Source organism: Hemitrygon akajei, chromosome 15 (assembly GCF_048418815.1).
Source record: "Hemitrygon akajei chromosome 15, sHemAka1.3, whole genome shotgun sequence".
In the NCBI taxonomy this organism is placed as follows: domain Eukaryota; kingdom Metazoa; phylum Chordata; class Chondrichthyes; order Myliobatiformes; family Dasyatidae; genus Hemitrygon; species Hemitrygon akajei.
In genome coordinates this window covers 51924882-51943266 of record NC_133138.1, presented here as the reverse complement: position 1 = coordinate 51943266, position 18385 = coordinate 51924882, and the positions used below count along the sequence as shown (strand labels likewise).

Genomic DNA, 18385 nt, shown 5'->3' with positions numbered 1-18385 from the left:
GAGCTGATTGTGGACTTCAGGAAGGGTAAGACGAAGGAACACATACCAATCCTCATAGAGGGATCTGAAGTGGAGAGAGTGAGCAGCTTCAAGTTCCTGGGTGTCAAGGTCACTGAGGATCTAACCTGGTCCCAACACATTGATGTAGTCATAAAGAGGGCAAGACAGTGACTATACTTTTTAAGGAGTTTGAAGCGATTTGGCATGTCAACAAATACACTCAATAACTTCTATAGTTGTACAGTGGAGAATATTCTGACAGGCTGCATCACTGTCTCGTATGGAGGGGATACTGCACAGGACTGAAAGAAGCTGCAGAGAGTTGTAAATCTAGTCAGCTCCATCTTGGGTACTAGCCTGCAAAGTACTCAGGACATCTTTAGGAAGCGGTGTCTCAGAAAGGCAGCGTCCATTATTAAAGACCTCCAGCACCCAGGACATGCCCCTTTTCTCACTGTTACCATCAGGAAGGAGGTACAGAAGCCTGAAAGCACACACTCAGTGATTCAGGAACAGCTTCTTCCCCTCTGCCATGCAATTCCTAAATGGACATTGAAGCTTTGGACTCTACATCACTTTTTTAATGTACAGTGTTTCTGTTTTTGCACATTTTAAATAATCTATTCAATATACATAATTGATTTACTTGTTCATTTATTATTATGTTTTATTTTATTTTATTTTCTCTCTCTCTGCTAGATTATGTATTGCATTGAACTGCTGCTGCTAAGTTAACAAATTTCACATCACATGCAGGTGATAATGAACCTGATTCTGATTTTCATTCTGATTCTGATTCTGAAGGATGAACTTGTGGAGGAGAAGGAATAGCAGGATAAATGGACAATAACATGAGGATGGAGCTGGGGGCAAAAGTTAACATATTGTTAAATAGCTTTCTAGTACAAATATTTAAATAGATGTATAAATTTGGATTGAAGTCAGAGAGCTAAAAGGACCCTTCTATATTCAGCCTATTGAAATAATATTTTAAAAATGGAATTAATGTAATTATGCTTATATATTTACTCAAACTACATTCATGAAGGTATACCTCTGCACCTGCCAACAATGAGAATGCTCCCTAATTGCAAATTTGAGATGGAAAGATTGGGTAAGAGTAAATTCTTTGGATTTGGGCATGGCAGCATAGTGGTTAGCACAATGCCTTAAAGTACCAGCAACCCGGGTTCAATTCCCTTTGCTGCCAGTTAGGAATTTTCCTCTTGACCACTTGGGTTTTCTCTAACTGCCCTGGTTTCCTCAGACAGTTCAAAGACATACCATTTGGTAGGCTAGTTGGTCACTGTAAATTGTTCCATGATTAGGCTAGGATTAAATTGGGGTGGTGTGTCTTGAAAGGCTGGAAGGGCCTATTCTGCACTGTATCTCAATAAATAAATAAGATTCAAGAAAACTGGAAGTACCATGGTGATCTCTCATACTGCTGCTGGGCATAATTAAGGAGTAGTAATATTTATATTGTGAGGCTTCCAATTTTGGGCAGGGATAAAGTAAATTGTGATGAGAAAGACATGTGTGTTTAGTCAGATGGAAAAAAAATAAGCATCAATGCATTTCAGAATTTCTGGAAACAAAATATTTGTGGAAAAGCTTAATTTGTCTGATTTTCAGTGAAACATAAGAGCAAATTGTTTCTCAGAAAGCTGTCAGAACACATACAGCAAAGCAATAATGAAATGAAACCCTTAGTCCTGTATTTAGAACACAAATTGAAGAGGAACTTATTGAATCTGCATCAGATATTAACTTAGGCCAGAGCGCAGGATACAACTGTGAGTACTGTTATTTAATTGCTTAAAGCAACAAAGTGTCTGTAAACATATTGCGCAGATAGTGGCCAAGGATGAATGCTAATACCAAGAGAAGTAATTCAAGGTAGTAACAAAGAGAAATTTCATTGGACGTATAATTAAAGGTGATGTAATAAAATAATTATTGTGAGAATTTGTAACTCTGACACAAAACTGTTTCATTTTCTGATCATGCCATGGTTATTAAGTGTGAATTTCTGTCAATCAGTAATAAAAATAATTACCATACAACATTTTTACAAAAGCAAATTTCCCAACTGAAAAAGAATTTTAGGATGTTTGGAAGAAATCATAGGTGGAACATCAGAGGCAAACTTACTTTACACAGACTGTGGTGGGTGTGTGGAATGTGACGGTAGAGGCAGATACATTAGGGACATATATTTTATTTTATTTTATTTTAGATAGATTTAAAATTTATCTAAAGCATAACTTTAGATAAGTATAAGAACGATAGGAAGATGGATGCTATCTAGGAAGGACCTTTTACTAGTTTGAAAAGTCAGCATGACATCATTGGCCAAAGGGCCTATAGTTGTCTGCAATGTTTTAAGCTCTATGCTCTCTATCCACCTGGTACAAACTGTACAATGTCATAATTACCGTGGTTTCTTAGATCTCTCTGGGTAACAGGAGTTGTTTCAGAAGTGATGGTACCTGAAATAGGAAAGGAAGTGTTAGTTATTTTAACTAATTTCAGAGCTGTACTGAATTTCTTCAACAATTAATTTTAATCTTTGCATTCAAAGTATAATTTGAATTTTTACTGTACTTTAGCAGAGCTTTAACAAATTTATTTCATTTTTTTTGTGTGTGCCATACTCTGCCAGAGCCTCGGCGACCACTTATTTTTTCAAGTGGTTGTCTTGGAGGAAAGATTCTGTGAGTGGCCCCCCACATCCTTCTCACAGCACAGCTTTTTTTTTAACAAGGCCGAGTTGCGAGCTCAACACTCAACCCGGCACGGATGGAAAGTGTGCCCGGGAGTGGCCTGACTGGGTTCGAACTCAGGAACCTTCGCTCCAGAGTCCAGCGCTGATGGCACCAGCCAGCCTACAAATAGGTTCAAATAAATTTAAAGTTCCCCTTCTAGAAAAAGAATTGAATTAAAACTTATGAAGAGCAATTAATTCAAATAAGCTGAGTACTCCGAGAGACCATAAGACCATAAGATAAAGGAGAAAAATTGGGTAATTTGGCCCATCAAGTCTTCTCTGCCATTTCATCATGGCTGATGCATTTCCTTCTCAGCCCCAGTCTCCTGCCTTCTCCCTATATCCCATCATGCCAAGACTAATCAAGAATCTATCAACCTTTGCCCTAAATATACCCAATGACTTGGCCTCCAGGGCTGCCAGTAGTAACAACTTCCACAGATTTACCACTCACTGGCTAAATAAATACCTCCTCATCTCCATTCTGAGGCTGTGTCCTCTGATCTTGCACTCCCCCACCAGAGAAAACTTTCTTTCCACATCCACTCTATCGAGGCCTTTCAATATTTAATAGGTTTGTTAGGATGTTTGCCATCAAAATGTGAGTATTTGACTTTCTGAAAAGTAATTAGAATTTTTGATATTATTTGAGGGATTTTTAAGGTGGTGAATTCAGTAGGTATACTTCCTGTCTCTTTGCTTCACGCTCTAACACAGTACATGGAGGTAATGCACCTTAGGTTGGTCTGCCAATGGCCATTAAACATTACAAGAAGGAGAAGACTATCTCTAAGGTCAGCTACAGAACTGGCAGGTTAATGCCATGTTGCTCAACATGACAGCGGCAAGTAAGTCAGAGTGTTTCAGTAATGAGTGCCTAGTTAAATATCTGGCAGATTGTCCAAACAGTGAGATGTGTGTGAGGCTTGATACAGTGCCAAATAAGAATTTAATTGGCATTATTGATAGATGAGTGTGTGTTGATCAGAGTCCAAAGTTGGTGGTGCTATTGCTGGTATATGGAGTTTGAGGATGCATTTTCTGATCTTCAAGTCAGAGATCTTTTATGATACAGCATCTAATGCTTGCGTCCTAGCAATGGACACTTTAGTTATCAAGTCATATAGAGACTGTATGAAGAGCCTCTTGACTCTCTAGATTGTATATATCTCTTCTCCTCTACACCTTTTCCACTTTAACATTCATGCAGAACCATTAAATCCTGGAGACTGCTGTCTCAAGCTATACAATTATTATATATATTTTTAATTTAGTACAAGCTCCTCAACAATTTTTACTACTTTGCAGAAACCACAATGCATCTCTATTTCAAAAAGTATAGGTAGGCTGGCTCTAAGTGGTAATGCTACTGACAATAATCTGCCTTTGTTGACATATGTAGGCACTCAGCAGCAGGGTTAGCTCTGACTGTAACCATGGTAATTAGCAACTGAAAGTAGACATGCTGATTGCATGGGAAGCAATGAGATTGAAATCCAGTTACAAACCACATGGCTGTTTCCACAGGCTATTGAAATTACTTCCCACAATCCAAGAATTCACCACTCATGGTTGTGAAGTAATGAAATATGTGGAAATCACAGAGGAAAATACGATACTTGAGAAGTATTTAGATATAAGAAAAGATTTAGAGTGGGACATTTTACCTTGGGAGATAACAATTCATTTGTAAAGTCCTAGTTCCCTCTACCTGAAAATATGGGTGAAAACCAATTCCACAAATAATTTTAATTGGGAGCTGGATGAGTACAAGGATGAAGATCTTGCAGTTTATGGATTAAAATGCGAATCAAACATAGAGCATGATTTAGATAAGTGAAGATTTAGGCAGCATTAACACAAACTATAGAAGTATGTAATTTGTTAAATACCAGAGAGTTTTGACATGCTAAGATAGCACTTGATCACCTGTAATGATTTGGAGCCATATCCAGCCAAAGGAATTAGATGGGTTCATTAGGTGCTGCAGTTATTACTTCTTAAAGCTTCTGGGTTGTCTGGAGGGTTTCTTCCCTCCCCTGCCATCATAAATAAGCAAATGGTTTATTTCTTTCCACTCACTTATCTCAAGACACTGCAAGGCTTGAAGCAGAAAGGGTTTGGTAGTTTGTTGTGTTGCTATACTCTAGTCTATATTTTGTGGGAGCATCTGCCATCTAGTGGCATAATGCTGAATCACAGAGTTTAAATGATAGACATAAACTAATTGGCTCATCCAGTATGTTGTATGCAAGAGCATCCAGCTGGTCCCACTCAGCAACACAAAACTTCCACTGCCCCACCAACAGCAGATTTTTCCCACAGTCCTCCGCCCACATTAAGAGCTACTGAATTTCTGGTACATGTTTAAAATAAAACAAAAATGAATGTGGTACTCTTGAATATGTACTTGAATTCCATTTCTCCTAGCCTTTTACTATCACTCCCATTGACATTTTAAGATTTGTTCTATTTAAACTTGGAGTTGCTGAACCAATTGTTTTATTGTGCAGTTAATGTATCAGATCACAACAGCTAGCAAACTTTAAGCTTCTTCAATACAAAGATACCCATAATGAATTAAGATGTATTTTTCCTAGCTATCTGTTTGTAAACTGTATATCTCTGTTAATGAGGGGAATAAAATGACTCTTGTGGTGTTCCCTGCCTAAGTAACACAGCTCTGAATATTTTACAATTGTGGCACAATCTGACTATGTATGCCAGCACATGAAGAAATGCACTCTTTTGTTTTTATTTTGATTGGTCTCTTCTATAATTGGCACCTTCCCATCTAACTAGATAGATAGATAGATAGATAGATAGATGCTTTATTCATCCCCATGGGGAAATTCAACTTTTTTCCAATGTCCCATACACTTGTTGTAGCAAAACTAATTACATACAATACTTAACTCAGTAAAAAAAATATGATATGCATCTAAATCACCATCTCAAAAAGCATTAATAATAGCTTAAAAAAGTTCTTAAGTCCTGGCGGTAGAATTGTAAAGCCTAATGGCATTGGGGAGTATTGACCTCTTCATCCTGTCTGAGGAGCATTGCATCGATAGTAACCTGTCGCTGAAACTGCTTCTCTGTCTCTGGATGGTGCTATGTAGAGGATGTTCAGAGTTATCCATAATTGACCGTAGCCTACTCAGCGCCCTTCGCTCAGCTACCGATGTTAAACTCTCCAGTACTTTGCCCACGACAGAGCCCGCCTTCCTTACCAGCTTATTAAGACATGAGGCGTCCCTCTTCTTAATGCTTCCTCCCCAACATGCCACCACAAAGAAGAGGGCGCTCTCCACAACTGACCTATAGAACATCTTCAGCATCTCACTACAGACATTGAATGACGCCAACCTTCTTAGGAAGTACAGTCGACTCTGTGCCTTCCTGCACAAGGCATCTGTGTTGGCAGTCCAGTCTAGCTTCTCGTCTAACTGTACTCCCAGATACTTGTAGGTCTTAACCTGCTCCACACATTCTCCATTAATGATCACTGGCTCCATATGAGGCCTAGATCTCCTAAAGTCCACCACCATCTCCTTGGTCTTGGTGATATTGAGACGCAGGTAGTTTGAGTTGCACCATATCACAAAGTCCTGTATCAGTTTCCTATACTCCTCCTCCTGTCCATTCCTGACACACCCCACTATGGCCGTGTCATCAGCAAACTTCTGCACATGGCAGGACTCTGAGTTATATTGGAAGTTATATAACTAATACTTATCTTGAGTCGAGCTAAATATACACTCTAGATACAAAAGAAGTAAGTGCCCAAAAGATGCTATTGTTTTTTTAGCTAAAATACATGTTGGTGTTTCTTTATTATTTTCTTCCCCAATGTATGAATGCAAGTTTAACACGTTTGTAATGGTATTGCATAAATGAGTTTAATACTTTTAAACTGTCTGAATGGTTCTGAGTGACAAATTTAATGACTATTATGTTTAATTTGCTAGTCCATAACTCTCAGAGAATTATGGCTGAAGGGAGAAGAGACCAGTGAAACAGCATTCCAGTCTTACTTTCCTTGCATACACCCTTCACATATGGTTGTTGTGAACTCCAATTAAAGTAGGGCAATGACTGAGCAATATTAGCACACACTCTGATTTTACATTAGCAAGCTCTTTACAAAGAAGCTAATGAACATAGAACTCAACAAGTCCTACAGGGTGAATAAACAATTTCTCAATATTTGATACTAAGATCAGTAATGAATATAATATACAACAATTTTTCTTGTTTGCATGGCTGTTAACAATGACCATTTAATGTATCCCTTGTAAGGCCAGAGTACACTATCTAATGCCATAAGCAATCTGCTCCATTTACAGGTTGTTGCTGACTAATAATGGCAACTCTGTCTGGATCAGACATGCGGACACTAAACAGAACTAAAAGCAAGCCCAATGAAAAGAGAGAGCCAATATCCACCCTTAAAAAGAAAGAAGAATGGCCCATGCACCTGAGCCTTTGAAGGTTCAGAGTCTGTATTCACTGGAGTTTAGAAGAATGGGGAATCTCATTGAAACCTATTGAATATTGAAAGGCCTACATAGAATCAATGTGGAAAATATGTTTCCTATTGTGGGGGAGTCTAGAACCAGACGTCACAACCTCCGAATAGAGAGACATCCATTTAGAACAGAGATAAAGAGGAATTTCGTTAGCCAGGGGGTACTGAACCTGTGGAATGGCTGAGGAGGCCAAGTCATTAGATATATTTAAAGTGAAGTTTGAAAGGTTTTTGGTTAGTCAGGATGTCAAAGGTTAAGAGAGAAAGTAGGAGAATAGGATTGAGAGGGTGAATAAGTCAGCCATGATAGAATGCTGGAGAAACTTGATGGGCTGAATGGCCCAATTATTATCCTTTGTCTTATGGTCAATGAAATTGGTCAGATGACCTTGACCACAACTGTCTGATCTTACCATAGCCTTGGACAGGGATAGGAGTAGATGGTATGGGAAAGTATCAAACAGGAGGGGGCAGACAGGAATTTGAGAGCATAGATGAAAACAGATGGGAATGCTCAGGGAAATGCACAATGGAGATGTGGAGGTTGTTTAGGGAGCTCTTGCATGGGGGTTTGGATATGTCTTTTCCATTAAAGCAGGAAAAAGATAGTAGGTTGATGGAACCATGGAGGACAAGAGATGTGGCATCACAAGGAGGAAAGAAGCTTACTTAAGGTTTAGGAAGGAAAGATCAGACAGGGCTTTTGAGAGTTACAAGGTAACCAGGAAGGAGCTTAAGAAGTGACTTAAGATATCTAGACGGGGCATGAGAATGCCTAGACTAGTAAGATTATAAGGAAAATCACAAGGCATGAAGAACAGGATGATGGCCAATCAGGATAAAAAAGGAAATGTGCTTGAAGTTCAAGTAAATTAATATTTTTTCAGTATCACCAGTGTGGGAGACCTTGAGGAATGTGAAGCTATCATAGAAAAAGCTAATAATAAAAAAGGATGTGCTGAAACTTTTGAAAAACATTAGGATAGATAAGTCTGTGGGGTCAGATGGGAATTACTCTAGGTTACTACAAGAAGTGAGGGAAGAGATTGCTGCTCCTTTGGCAATGGCCTCTACATTTTTATTGGCTGCATGAGTAGTACCAGAAGATTGGAAGGTGATAAATGTTATTCCTTTGTTCAAGAAAGTTAATAGGGATAATCCTGGGAATAAAAGACAAATGGGTCATATGTCAATAATAGGTGAACCGTTGGAAAGGATTCTTAGAGACAAGATTCACGAGCGTTTAGTAAAGCATAGACTGATTAAGAATAGTCAGTTGGTTTGTGAGGAGCAGATCTTGCCTCACGAGCCTGGCTGAATTATTTGAGGAAGTGATAAAACAGATTGACGAAGGTGGATGTTCTGTATATAGATTTTGGTAAGGTGTTCATCAAGGTTCCCCATGGTAGGCTCATTCAGTCAGAAAGGAGGCATGGGACCAAGGAATATTGGTTCAGTATTGGCTTAACCATAGAAAGCAGAGGGTAGTAGTACATGGAGCATATTCTGACTACAGGTTAGTGCCCAGTGTTGCTCTGCAGGGATCTGTACTGGGACCCCTGCTCTTGGAGATTTTTATAAATGACTTGGATGAGGAAGTGGAAGGTTGAGTTTGTAAGTTTGCAGATGACACAAAGGTTGGTAGTGTGGTGGATAGTGTAGAAGGTTGTCGAAGGTTACAGCAGGACTGGGCTGAGAGGTGGCAGATGGAGTTCAGCATGGGGAAGTGTGAAGTAATACACTATGGAAGATCAAACTTGGAGGCAGAATACAGGGTTAATAGCAGGATTCTTAGGAGTGTGGAGGAAAAGAGGGATCATGGAGTCCATATCCATAGATGCCTCAACTTGCAGTGCAAATTGATAGGGTTGTTAAGAAGGTGTATGGTGTGTTGGCTTTTATCGGTCGGGGATTGCATTCAAGAAACATGAGGTAATGTCGCAGCTCAATAAAACTCTTATTAGACCACACGTAAACTATTGTGTCCAGTTCTGATTATTTCGTTAGAGGAAGAAAGTAGAAGCTTTAAAGAGGTGCAGAGAAGATTTACCAGGATGCTGCCTGGGTTAAAGCACATGTTTCATGAGGTTACTTTGAGTGAGAGGGAGCTTTTCTCTTTAAAGTGGAGAGGATGAGAAGTGACTTGATGCCGTGTCCAATCAAGAACCTATTAATCTCTGCCTTAAATACACCCAACGACCTGGCCTCCACAGCTGCATGTGGCAACAAATTCCACAAATTCACCACCCTTTGGCTAAAGAAATTTTTCCGCATCTCTGTTTTGAAAGGGCACCCTTCTATCCTGAGGCTGTGCCCTCCTGTTTTAGACTCTCCCACCATGAGAAGTTTGCTTACCACATCTACTCTGTCTAGGCCTTTCAACCTTCAAAAGGTTTCAATGAGATCCTCCATCATCCTTCTGAATTCCAGCAAATACAGACCCAGAGCCATCAAACGTTCCTCATATGATAACCCTTTCATTCCTGGAATCATCCTTGTGAACCTCCTCTGGATCCTCTCCAATCCCAGCACATCTTTTTTTAAGATGAGGGGCCCAAAACTGTTCACAATACTCAATGTGAGGCCTCACCAGTGCCTTATAAAGCCTCAGCATCACAACCCTGGTCTTGTATTCTAGACCTCCTGAAATGAATGCTAACATGGCATTTGCCTTCCTCACCACCAACTCAACCTGCAAGTTAACCTTCAGGGTGTTCTGCACAAGGACTCCCAAGTCCCTCTGCATCTCAGATTCCTGGATTTTCTCCCTGCTTAGAAAATAGTCCGCACGTTTATTTCTACTACCAAAGTGCATGACCATGCATTTTCCAACATTGTATTTGGAACCAGTAAAAAAAAACATTAAATTAGAATATGTGAATAATTAACTCTTTTTCTCTTAATTTCTGAGTGTTAGTCCTCCTTGAGAGGGAGAAGTGAATCCCTTGTTAAAATGCTGGGCAAGCTAAGTAAGTTGGGACCCCAGCACTGAACACCATGTACTGCTACTCATCTCTTTGCATATCCTGATTCGCACAGAGTTTTTGAGAGTAATTGAACTGCTGCAGCTGACTTCAAAATTGCTGAGTACAGCCATATTTAGACCATTTACCAGATGGTATTGAACACTGCTCCAAACCTGCTTAAACAATGGAATCTTTGCCTCACCAACTCTATTGTGTATTGCACACAGATCTCTTCCCTGAATAGTTTGCATTTTCCTGGCAGCTGTAGAGGTAGAATTTCTTCTCTCTGGGTCAAAACTGAGGTGTGTGTCCTGAGCTACTTACTGGCAGACATGATACCTACGCTAATGAACATTTTGCTGTCTTCTGAGAAAATTAATTCCATATGTAGGTCCATTGAAGAGGTTTAAAGAATATTTATTGCACACAACAATGACATTAGTTGGAGTGGTTAGAGGTTTCCTTGCACACGTCTCAGCTGTACTGTGTGTTTTGAAACCTCTAACATGTTGAATGGCAGGTGTAGACATTCACAAGTCGGCAATAGAATACATTTATTTTGTTTTTTAAATTATCCATGATCTTTCTCAGACAGGTAACATTTTTGTTTGAAACAAACAGCTGTGCATGGGTTTATTGTGAAAGAAAATTGTTCAATCACTTATACATGATTAATATTTACAAATAATAAAATAATTTTTAGAAACTACATTGACTGTTACTACTTTTATTGCAGTGCACAAAGCAATTTCCTTATAAATAAATTTGTGCAAATGAATACCTGTTTCTGAAACTAAAACACGAGTATAATTTCAAGATTTACCTAAGTCAGTACAGTCAGTTGGCATTTGGAACAAAAATAGTCACTGGTTTCATTGGTTGATCCAACCAAGCAATCTTAAACTGCAAAGACAGCACCGCACCAAATGCAAGCAGAAGTACTAACATTTAAAGTTTCCCAATTTTGTTTTTAGATATCTTGAGCTGGTAGACTGAAATTTGGTAGAAACCCATCAGAAAGAAGTGAGCAAAGAAAGATACTATAAAGAGAATGCAGAGGAGACTTACAAGGATGTTGCCTGGATTGGAGGGCGTACCTTATGAGAACAGGTTGAGTGAACTTAGCCTTTTCTCCTTGGAGTGACGGAGGATGAGAGCTGGTCTGATAGATTTGTATAAGAGGCATTGATCGTGTGGATAGCAAGAGGCTTTTTTCCATGGCTAACATGAGGGGGCATAGCTTTAAGGTGCTTGGAAATAGGTACCGAGGGGATGTCAGGGCTAAGTTTTTCACACAGAGAATGGTGGGTGCATGGAATTCACTGCCAGTGGCAGTGGTGGAAGCAGATACAATACAGTCTTTTAAGATTCATTGATTTGTGAGAATTAAATCAGGCCTATGAGGCATTATGTAGTTAAAACATTTTTCTAGTTGGAATCAAATTGTTCCAGCTTATGATTAATGCTGCAACCAGAAAGTAAATGCACTCCCTGCTCAATAATTTCCCCAGTATTGCCCCTCCCTGTCTGTGACATTTTTAGCAATTTTCCATTGTATTCCTGATACAAGTTGGGAACAATCAGAATCTTAATACCACGCCCTAGGGCACTCCATTGAGGACTTCACATTCTAAAATAGCTGTACTATAATCAAACTAAATGAAAAGCCTTAACACATAGATAAAATGGTAGGCTAGAGGTGTATAATGTGTACCTGTTTGATTTTGACACTGAGTTGCAAAGAGCAAAACAAAAATTTGAAAAGGCCATAAAGTATAATGTTCTGCCATTTGTTCTGCATAAGATTATTCATAGGTTTACTGGGGATAATTATTCACCCTTGAATTTACTGGCTATGAAACTGTGGTAGCTGAAACAAGATTTTTCTGATTCTTCCAGCAGTGTGTTATTTTTCCATAGCGAAAGGCTTGAAAAAATCTATCCTTCAATGTCAGGTCTCTGAGTTATTTGGAAAAACAGGATATCAAGGAAGCATCTGAGGTATCATCTTATTTTATAGGAAAAGCATTTCTGCAGTATTCTACCAAATAGCATTGCAGATCAATATTGTCACGAACCTGAAAATAAGTAGAATATTTTATATATACTGTATTTCTATAAAGTGAAGATTCAATTTATGGATATTCCATCTTGCATCAGATGCGTACAGGAAAGGAAAGTATCTCTAAATACTTGAAGAAAAACAATGCTGTATCATGTTAGGATGAATAACCTAAAACAGATTCACTCTTCTTCTTCATATGAATGTGTGAGTTACAAAAATGACTAAGAAATTTCAGATAGAAACCTTTGTCACAGGGTAGAAATTGGGAAACCTTAACTTGTCTCTAATGATAAAGGTAAATTCAGATTATCTCTAATCCAGCCATGCAAATCACAGCTAAAATACGAGAATTGATCATGAGCTCCCAGAGCTACTAGTATCTGCATCAGATTGAAGATAGCAGGGCAGGGCTGGAGTATAAATGAGTACTGCTTCCAGTGGACCATTATTTTAGCATGAAGCCTACAGAAGTGTGAAATAATGGGAGTTTATCTGATCAAATGAAGAGAGGAAAATAAAACAATCCTTGTAAGTTTTAATGTTTAGAAACCGGTAAGTGTGCAGGATGATCTTGGTGTACTGAATTCTTGAAACAAAGTTGACACATAAATGCAGTAAGCAATCTGAACTGCAGGTAGTATTTTGATTTTTACTGCAAGAAGCTGAAGATCCAAAGTAAAGGGTTTAGAAATTCATTGGCAAGATACAGGAGTATGACAAATGTGGATAGTTTATGGGTCATTGACTAGCTGCACTCCACATTGTTTGGGAATACAGAAAGGAAAATGGCAGCTAAGTCCATGATTTGTGTTGGATTTGTTTTTGTGCAGAATGATGTGGGAGAAAGGCCCAGCTGTTGGGGAGTAGATCAGAAGATCATTGCTTGGATAGATTGGATCATGGTCTGCAAGGCTAGAGAGAAGTTTAGGTCTCTTTTGGTTATGAGTTTTGGGGATGGAGTAGTAAAGCTACTGTGGATAGCCCCAGGGACTAGATTCTAGTAAATACATTAAAGGGGTTCAAAAGTGCCCAGTTAGTATGATCAATGAAGAAATTGTCATAATCAAGTTGTGCTTCATAAAAAGAATGACTTGTACCTATGTTGCTAAAAGCAAAACAATTCCGTATGTCTGAATTTCTTGGCCAAATTATCATATGGGGAACATTTGATGGTACTGGATCTGTACTCACTGGAATTCAGAAGGATGGGGGGGATCTCATTGAAACCTTTTGAATATTGAAAGGCCTAGACAATGTAGATGTAGTTAGGATGTTTCCCATGGTGGGAGAATCTAGCACAGGAGGGCACAGCCTCAGGATAGAAGGGTGCCCTTTCAAAACAGAGAGGTGGAGAAATTTCTTTAGCCAAAGAGTGGTGAGTTTGTGGAATTTGGTGCCACATGTACTTCTGGAGGCCAGGTCGTTGGGTGTATTTAAGGCAGAGTTTGATAGGTTCTTGATTGGACACGGCATCAAAGGTTACGTGGAGAAGGCTGGGAACTAGGTTTGAGGAGGATATAGACAAAAGGATCAGACATGATTGAATGGTGAAGCATACTCAATGGCCTAATTCTGCTCCTATGTCTTTTGGTCTTATGGTCTAAAACGCTATGTTGAATTTCCTTAGGACTTTGTCCGGTCTGATGTGTCAATTGGTGCAGTTTAGCACTTCATACCTAGACAAGAATACACTTACCTGTGAAGTCGTGCAATGTAGATTTATTAGACTGAATGTGGTGTGAGGTTTTCATTTAAGAATAGTGAGAATTGGTCAATGTTTGGCTGAGTTACTGATGTTTGAAAAACAATAAGCTGAAAGTAATTCACATGTTAGATACTGCCAGCACTTTCCTTTAGGTAGTAGAGTTTAAAATTGGGGTCATAATCTCAGACTAAAGGTCATCCATTTAGGATGGGAAAGAGGAGAAATACCTTTTAAACTCAACCTGGAGATGTTCATGTACAATTACTGAATGTATTCCAGGTTGATATTGATAGACGTTTAGACCCTGTGTTCATCAATAGATACTGGGGTTGGGTGGGAAAGTGAATGAGCTATAGGAAAGGAATTTATTGTAAAACAAAACAGCCTAACTGTTTGGCTTCATCCAGTATCCATTCAATTTATTGGATCCATGACAGCTCACAAAGAAGCACACCTATTAGTTCCGTTTCTCTGCTCCTCATTTCCCTGTGGTCCTGCAACTCATTCTTTCTCATTCGAATGTGTTGATTGTTAATGCAACAACACATTTCACTGAATGTTTTGATGTATGTGTGATAAATAAATGAATCTGAATCTAAATACTGAGCAGGAGAAAGCACTAGTTGTCAGAGACACACCCTGAAAGGGGAAGATGTTTGAAACTGTCAGACATTCATCATTTCAGCCCCAAGGCATGCTGCAGCCATTCCTGAGGGCAACGCCCTAAACCCAACCACCTTCAGCTGTTTCACCAGTGATGAGCAGTGAGGCAATTTCTTATAGTCACATGCTATTAAAATTCCATTGGCAACTCCCCAGCCAATGAAGCAGTCTATGGCTGTTTGAAGTAAGACTTAGATAACATTCGGGCATTAAATAACATTGATTGCAAACTCCCCTACAATCAACAAGCTGGGGTCGACATTGCCCGGAAATGTAACTGGAATAGTCATTTTAATATCATTGGCAGGAAGAACAGGCCAATGAGCAGGTATCCAACTCCTCCATATCTTTCACATTTCCAAGGTACTGGGGCATGCTAGAATACTTTGCAGGATTCATTGTATTCAGCATGCCTTTACCATGTATAAACCCATTTCTTGCGCCAAGGCGTAGATACCTTGTATTGATTTTGGACCAGCTTTAGACAATGGAATTTCTAAAGAAAATTCAAAATTGAAATCATCAGATACTGGAAATCTGGAATAAAATCAGAGTTAACGTCAGCTCTGCTTCTCTGTTCAAAGCACTGCCTGATCAGCTGAGCATTCCCTGCATTTTGTTTTTAACGACAGATTTGATAGTCCATTTCAGAAGAGGAATTCCCATAATGATGGGTCTATGGCCAAAAGACCAGACAGAATAAAGATGGGAGATACTACTTCCCAGAGCAATATCCGTAAATAAGATGTTTTTTTTTTAAATCAACTTTTTTTCATTGTCATTTTTATCTAAAATTTTATTAACTGAATTCAAATTTTCATGCAACTTGAACTTGTGTCCAGTTCGTTAATCCAAGTCTCTGGATTACTCATCCCGTAACATAAAGCAAACTGCTCTTTCTCTGCAGAAAGAAATGTATGAAAAATGAGGTAGCTTTCAGTGACCTCCCATATTCAATCATGCTACTCAATCAAGCTGCAAAGGATGGGGTGGGCAGGGATGGTCATGGGTATGTACACTGATTGGGGCAAGAAATTATCTGGGTACAATAGTTCAAGATCTTTGGATTCTGTTCTGTGGTGAGTTCAAAGCTCCAAAAAACACTCTGATGGCATTTCCTGGGACTCCTCCTCTTTATGGATGCCATCCATGCATGCCTGCCAGGCAAGCAGCAGGTACAAAGATAATTGACCAAATAAGTCTGTGCATCTTCCCCACTGCTTACATTTTGTTGCATGTGAGGAACAGGTATATAACATTGCTTGAATTTTATGGCAGAGGAGAACAAAACCCCAGCAGATATCATACGTTATTCCAAGGCTTACTTTCTATGCGTGAAAGAGATATTGGTATCATTGGAATCAGGAAGGTCTTTTCAATTTCTGGTCAACATTCCTCCTGCAATCAAAATGTTCAAACTAAATTCAACTCAATTGTTCTTCAGCTCACATAGTAACCGCACCTAAAACTGGATTTGAAGTTTGAGGAATATAAATACAACTATTTAAATTTAATGATCATTGCTTTTTGTCTAACATATCACCCCCCCCCCCCATACCTCTATTGAACATATATGCTACTCAGCAATTCATAAGCATGAGAATTTCTGCAAATGCTGGAAATCCTGAAGAAGGGTCTCGGCCCAAAACCTCAACTGTTTATTCATTTCTGAAGATGCTGCCTGATCTCCTGAGTTCCTCCTGCATTTTGTGTGTGATGTTGCTCAGCAAGTTCCATCTTGCTACTCTACCATCAACCCTGCTAGTCCCCTTCCAATTAACCTTGGTCAGCTTCCCTCATGCCATTGTAGTTACTTTTAATCAATTATAATACATTTGATTTTAGTGTCTCCCTCTCAAACTGCAGGGGAATTCTATCATATTATGATAACTAATTTCTAAGGACTCCTTTACCTTTAAGCTTGCTAATAAAACTTGGCTCATTGCACATACCTAATCCAGAATTGCCACATATTTAATATTTTAAAAATAAATCAGGCTGAATGAAATTTACCTGAAGCACATTCATTACAATTGTTTTGCAGACATATAAAAATATTTTTCAGAAAGTGCAAAAGAGGTAAAAAAAATCATGACATTTTACCTTGTAAAAGTAAAGCATTTTAAATTTACAGAGCAAAATAGCAAAGACTTCCAATTCTCATTCATCAATGGAATTTTCCAGATCACTCTCAAATTAACATTTTGAAGAGATAAACCTAAAATTAATTTTTCATTTCAAGGTGCAAGAAATATAGAAAATGTTACAAGCACATGTAACAATACTGCTGGAGAAGCCCAGGCACTGAAGATGGAGCTAATTAAAATTGGTTGATATAAAACTAACTTACAGAACATTTACTATTATCTTTTTACCAATCTGAATAGTCTATGAATAAAACATTCCTACCTTTCAAAAAGAAGCTGAAAAACAGAAAAATAGTGATGTTGAAAGTTGTCATTTTTTCACGCTTTTAAGCTTTCTGCATTACATAAATGTACTTCCAAGTCCTAGTTGGTTTGCAAGTGGAAATGTTGAATAAATGCATGGCTCTGCTCTGATTATTTCTGGTGTTTCCTTTTGAAGAATGGGAGGAAGTGGAATGTAATCACATGGGATTTAACACTCTGGACCACTTGCTTATTTAATGCTACTGCATGTTCTGATTCACAGGGTGTGGGAATCTTACATCTAAAAGTTCACAATGATTTGGCACCCTTTGCATTTTTGTTGAAGGCCACTCCAAAAATACTCTTTAAAAATAGATGTGACATCTATAAATTATGTTCCATATTTTTCAGATTATAATTTGTTCAGAGACCAAAGTGTTAAATATATTCTGAAGTGGAATATGCAATATATCTACAGTAGATAGTTTCCAAATCATTACAAGACTATTTGGAAAATATATTGCAAATGCAATTTTGTATTCTTTCCATCTCCAGCATCTAATTTCCTTTACTTTGTTTCTCTTGATACTTTATATCAAAATACTTTGCTGTTTCTTTTTTTACTTTCACAAGTTGTTCTGGCTTCATTCTTTTTTTCACTCCACTGTGCTCAGATCAAATATCACACCCTACATTGCAACATGCAACTTAAGTTTAATAGAATATTGCATCACAATCAATTCCAATACACCCCAAAAGCTGGCAACTAATTCATGAGGCATCTACAAGTCTTACTCATTTGTATTAATATTTTGGACAGAGAGTATTTTAATTTTCTGCACCTTGTGGTGAAATTGCTGCTCATTTTTTTGCCTCTAGCCATCATACAAAAACAGCGAGGGTTCAGAACAAATATGACACAAAACAGTGCTTGCCTGCCAAATCATGAGCCACCGGCTATTAGGAATGAACAACAGGATGTCAAAAAGGGAAGTTTACGTAAGACAATGCTCAAAACTTCAGGAAGCAGAGGTAGAGAAGGTGAAATTAATAAGCACATCAACATAACAAAACATGTAAATTTGATAAATTACACTGAGTGGACACTTTATTAGATACAGGCAGTATATAAAAAATGATCGCTGAGTGTATTTCCATATGTTTCTGGTCTTCTGCTGCTGTAGCCTGTCCACTTCAAGATTTGATGTGTTGTGCATTCAAAGGTGCTCTTCTGCATACCATTATTGAAATGTGCGATTATTTGAGTTACTGTCAACTTCCTGTCAGTTTGCACC

At 38.5% G+C, this 18385-nt stretch overlaps 1 protein-coding gene across 3 annotated transcripts in view; it reads right to left on the bottom strand.

Annotated features, from left to right (window-relative positions):
* Window positions 1-17263, bottom strand: part of LOC140739352 (uncharacterized) — a 28138-nt gene extending 10875 nt beyond the window's left edge. For 2 of the 3 annotated variants that reach the window (XM_073067572.1, XM_073067574.1), the window contains exons 1-2: window positions 17110-17263; window positions 2439-2492 (exon numbers count right to left, since the gene is read on the bottom strand). In XM_073067572.1, the coding sequence (XP_072923673.1) occupies window positions 2439-2492; window positions 17110-17161 (106 nt within the window). In that variant the 5' untranslated portion in view covers window positions 17162-17263. Of the gene's footprint in view, window positions 1-2438; window positions 2493-16025; window positions 16099-17109 lie in introns of all 3 variants that reach the window. The other variant, XM_073067573.1, reaches the window with a different exon arrangement.
* Window positions 17264-18385: the final 1122 nt, after the last annotated feature.